This window comes from Cydia splendana, chromosome Z (assembly GCF_910591565.1).
Source record: "Cydia splendana chromosome Z, ilCydSple1.2, whole genome shotgun sequence".
NCBI lineage: Eukaryota > Metazoa > Arthropoda > Insecta > Lepidoptera > Tortricidae > Cydia > Cydia splendana.
In genome coordinates, this window is record NC_085987.1 from 44,466,201 (window position 1) to 44,471,366 (window position 5,166).

At 36.2% G+C, this 5,166-nt stretch overlaps 1 protein-coding gene across 1 annotated transcript; it reads right to left on the bottom strand.

Annotated features, from left to right (window-relative positions):
- Positions 1-2,592: 2,592 nt before the first annotated feature.
- LOC134805328 (UDP-sugar transporter UST74c) lies at positions 2,593-4,361 on the bottom strand. Its single transcript, XM_063778653.1, has one exon. The coding sequence runs from the start codon at positions 4,078-4,080 to the stop codon at positions 3,091-3,093; it is 990 nt and encodes a 329-aa protein (XP_063634723.1). The 5' UTR covers positions 4,081-4,361; the 3' UTR covers positions 2,593-3,090.
- Between the last annotated feature and the right edge of the window lie 805 nt (positions 4,362-5,166).

Here is a 5,166-nt window from a genome sequence, read left to right on the forward strand (position 1 = left end):
GAAACGGTACCTATTGAAATTAATTTTTTTGGCTGTTTTAAGCTTGCGTACCTTCGAAATTTTATATTTTTATTAGTGCGAATAGATTTGGACAAAACTGCACGTTTATATTAAAAATAAGAAAAATAACAACGAGCCATCTTAGGCGCAAGTACAGTCACCTGCAATAATATGTTACTCTTCGAAGGCCGCAAAAATATGTGACACGCTCTTATGGCTCTACAAATAAGACCTTGTCAGATATTTTTGCGGTCTTTGTTGTGTAACATATTATTGCAGGTGACTGTACCTTAATGGGTGCTTTACTCTACACACTCTACAGTACACCTTGGTCGCTATAATTTAGGGTAGTACAGTCGACGTCAAAGATATGTTTACATTTTTCGCCTTATTACAAAGGAGCTAGGTGCAAAAGTGTAAACATATTTTTGACGTCGACTGTATATATGTCGTGCTATTTATGGCGATAAGTAATTTAGCTCGTAAACTAGCTAATTTAGCTAAAACTTTCTGTACGTTCATAAGTCACAAATTTAAGAGATGAGAAAAATATCATATTAGTTGTTGTCGCTAGTCACTAAGATTAAATTCATTTAGATTATATGTTTATAAATGCATTAGCTGTAAACGCGGTATAACTTATATTTTTCGGTCTTATACATATGCAAAAGATCAGGGCGACTATGATAATATTGATAATATAATAAGCTTGAATAGTTACGATCGTCACTGTTTCTTCGTTTGGTAAGGGTATCCACAAAACAAATGATAAATGATAATTAGTCGGAAGTAAAGTCTTATACAATTAGCGTTTTATTTTTATCTTTGCGTGATAAGTTGATAACAATTCATTGGAATTTTTCTTTGAGCGATTACGTTGTAAATATGTTATTAACTATATGCAGTATTTTCTTTATCGTTTCCGACTAGGCGAAGGGTCGCGATTTAGTATATGTATGTATGTACTATGTGCGTGTCTTGTAGGTACTTCTAGAAACTACTGAGTCGGTTTTGATGGGTTATTCCCACTAGTTACCATTAACCCTTTAGTGGGTAACGGCAAGATATTTGCCGTCATACCACTCAGATATTTTATTGTTTTTCTCAATGAACGTGTTGTTAGTTAATATAAATTTTGGTTCGCATAAGAGAATATACTAGTACCAATCTACGAAAAAAGGAGAGCTGATAAACGTTATTCCATCCCTTGTTAAATGATGATTCTTAGGCCTGAACTTAGATTTTTAACTATTGCCTACATTTGAACAAAAATATTTGTAAATAAAATTTTCTTTGCTGAATTTATCCGATAGTCACAATTCTCTAGTTTCAGAGACAAGTTTGGCGATATAAAGTTTAAAGAAAAAAAATCTGTTATTTGATAATTTAAAAAAATGAAGACGGCAATATATTTGCCACTATCCGTTAAGTGTCTGGTGTTTATTAAAGGAAAGGGTAGGTTAGGCTACTATTGTTATTGATTTATATATGGAGCAATAGCTTAATTCAATACCTCAAATTATTACATGCTAGCAACCTATCCACAGTTTTGCTGGGATTACAATACCTACTTGGAAATATTATACAATACCTACATATAATAGTATATATTAAAAATATTATAAATAGAATAAACAAATCTTTTTAAGTTAAATAAAGGTTTTAATTATTTCTCATCATCCTATTGGTATTTAATTTATTCACTTGGGGCTATCCTAGTCCATCCTAGTCCTGATTTATGATTTATTTATTTATTCCTAGTCCATTAATGATGCGTCAAACCCGAAGCGAAGTGCCAAAAATTCAAATTTGTAAATTTCTAATAAAAAGGATACCTACAGACGTTTATGTACTAGTACATGGGTGAGATTTTATACCACACCTAAAGTCACCAGCACGCAACACGCCTCAAATGTTTTTTTTAAACACTAAGCGGCCACCTTAGCCTATGAACACCATATGAACAAAGGGGCCAAAGCCGTGCTGTATATTAGGTACGTGTGTTTTGCCATACAGGATTTGGCATTATTTTTTAAGCAACACGCATATCAAATTCGTAGGTATATTATATTACAATTATTGCATTTAGGTATCATTATAACTAATGACGAATGTTCCACGATATAGAAATGCAATTATTTTATGTTTCTAGTCGTAAAATAATTATCGAAACGTGGAATGTTTCAGTGCGTTTTCAGTACAAACTTTATTCTAACCAATATGTTATAGTTATAACGAAATCTGAGGCTGATTCTTGGTATATAGTAAAAAAAAAAAATATTTTCTGCGTCTGTATAACAGTCATCATCAAATATATCGGAGCAGCCAAAGTGATCACAAATATCTGAACAAAGCATCTATCAAGATATAAAATGCATAGTCAGATATTTTTGCAGCTATTGGGCAGTGGGCCTCTTTAATATAGGTATTGGCATTTCATGGCATAATTGGCAATTGATTTACATGTCAAAATTCAATAAGCAAACTACAATTTTGAATTAGCCCATGAACATATATTGAATTGACTAATGCATTCACAATAACATATTAAAAAAAAGTAAACACAAATGTTTGGCATGGTAAAATAGTGGTATCTTCACTGATTGCACTGTTTGAATGCATTAACATTGTAAAGAAAAGGCAGTAAAACATTCCACCTTAAATACTGGAGATTTCCTCCTATACTATACTCTGTATCTTTAGGTATTTAAAAAAGAGTAAACAAAATCTACCCTCAAATGGCTTCTTAAGGCAGTTGAGGGTAGATGAAAACATTACATGATCAAATAATGTAGGTTAAAGTCAGGTTGTTCAGTGAAAGATCCAGGTGATTTTGTATTTGCTTGGTTAATCAATAAATGTTATAACTACCCGAAAATGTACAAATTATTTGTTTACTTTTATTCAAGTACCTAAAGATACAGAGTATAGCATAATAATTTAACTTTAACTGTAAATTTAGCACTAATAATTTACTTGTTCACTTTTGATCAACAGTTAAAATATGAGATTTCACAAAATCCACTGTTCTTTGGTAACTCAATACTATACTAGGAACGTAGAGCACTGGGTCCTATGTTTCAGATACTGCTATACGGTATCCACACGAGCATTCGCTTCCGCAATCTTGCTGTACACAGCCTGAGGTTTACGTTTGAACGTAACATATGTGTATATAAGACTCGCCAACACACTTATATTTAAACCTACAAAGTTAAGCCATGAGAACACATAGTCCCCACCGATTACCATACCGAGATAAGTAACTAAAATGTTCTTAAGGCAACCAATGATAGTTGTTGTTAAGGCACTGTTGTATTGTGTACAGAGCATGACACTGTATGAGAGTACGAACCCCATGACACATGATGTTAGGAACTGAATTAGGAACAGCATATCACCCCAATGCTCATAATTGATTGATGCTTCTATGTCCCCTACATGCCAGGCAACGTAAGCTGCAGGCACGATCATGAAGAGCGCATTGTAGAACATGAGCCCGTACTTCCCAAGCTCCTTCGAGTCAAGCTTCTTCTTACTGATAACACCATTAGCCGCAGTGAAGCCGTCATTGAGAAGGACTAGTGTGTAGCCCTGCCAGGAGAATGTGACGTCATCAGCTGCAGCCAGCAACGCTCCTCCCACCATGGCCATGACACTTCCTTGCACTTGCCATGTAGCTCTTACACCCAGTATAATTCTCTCCAAAATCATTGTCATGAGAATGCTGAAGCGACGCAGCGCGGTAAGCATTGGCAAGCTCAGCTCCTTCGTCCCTCCGAGGCCTGTCACCATGTTGCCGAGGTATATGATCGGCAGCGGCCAGATGCGGCGCGCGACGTTCATGTCCAGCGACGGGAACTGCACCAACCGGATCCGCCGCCCGACCCACAGCACCACTAAAGTCGCTATCATCTGCCCGAGACCGAGCACCAGGTACGACGGGAAGGCGTACGTGGTCAGCACCGTTTTGTTGACAACGGTGATCATGAAGGAGGCGAACGCATAGAAGGCCGCGCTCAGCGCCCGTTTCATGAGCTTAGACTCGCTCTCGGCCTCGTCCTGCCCGCGGCCCGACATCGCGCGGTGATTGCTAATTATCTACTAACTTTAACTCATTGATACTACGTCATACGCTTACCGATAGTCACGACGCCGGTCATAGTCGTTTAATAGCGTGAGTCGCTTTCATGGCCACGGCTCAATTACGAACAAATAAAATAATACTTGAAACCTTGTGGGATTTTCGCGGCCGTATCTACGTTTCCGCTTGTGACATTTGGGTTTGCGGTTTACTTGACGATGACGTACAGAATAATGTTGCCAACGAAAAAAATAGCACACATGATTGTAATCGTGGCAATGTTATATTTACAATGTTGGACAACCTTTTTAATTTTGCTGATGCATTCAAGTTATATTAAAATGAGTTATTATAATTTTAATAAGATTTATGATTGCTAATAATGTAAAGATAATCCCACCAAAAATATTTTCATGTAAAATGACAAAACCATAAGGCTCGCACTGACAAAAAGTTATCAGATCTCTTGCAGAGCCAAGCTTCTAACTCTACAAGCCCTAACTTCACAAACTCTACACCTTAATCAAAATATCTGGCTTGACCGTTTCGCTACTGTCACATGGACGTAAGGTGAAAAATGTATCCATTAATTATTTTTGAAGTGAAAACTTCTTTAGCGGCGCTGGGCACTTTTTGAGGTGGGGAAAAAATGATAAACTCGAGACAGCGTAAGGCGATCACGTGACCGTAAGGTTTAGATGGCCACTCATTTAGATGGTATTTAAATCTATAAAGTAAAACTCAATGACATTACATGAAAAAGGTTCTAATTTTGTACGGGTTGAAATACGAGGATCTCACAGTTACATTCTTACTTTATATCACTCAAATATAATTCAATAAAGCTACATCTTGATGAAATCGCTAATAAAAGTGAACTCTAGTACTGGTGGATAAAACCCAAAATATCATGACCAAATATATTTAGATGCGAGGTCTGCAAGGTAACTTTACAATTTCTATTCGAATTTTAAACAATTAACGCTACAAATTTGAATTTCGAATTTTAAAAAAGCTCACTGACCAGCACTTTCGGAACTAAAGTTTTTCAATAGTGCTGCTATGAATAATTGACCCATCCT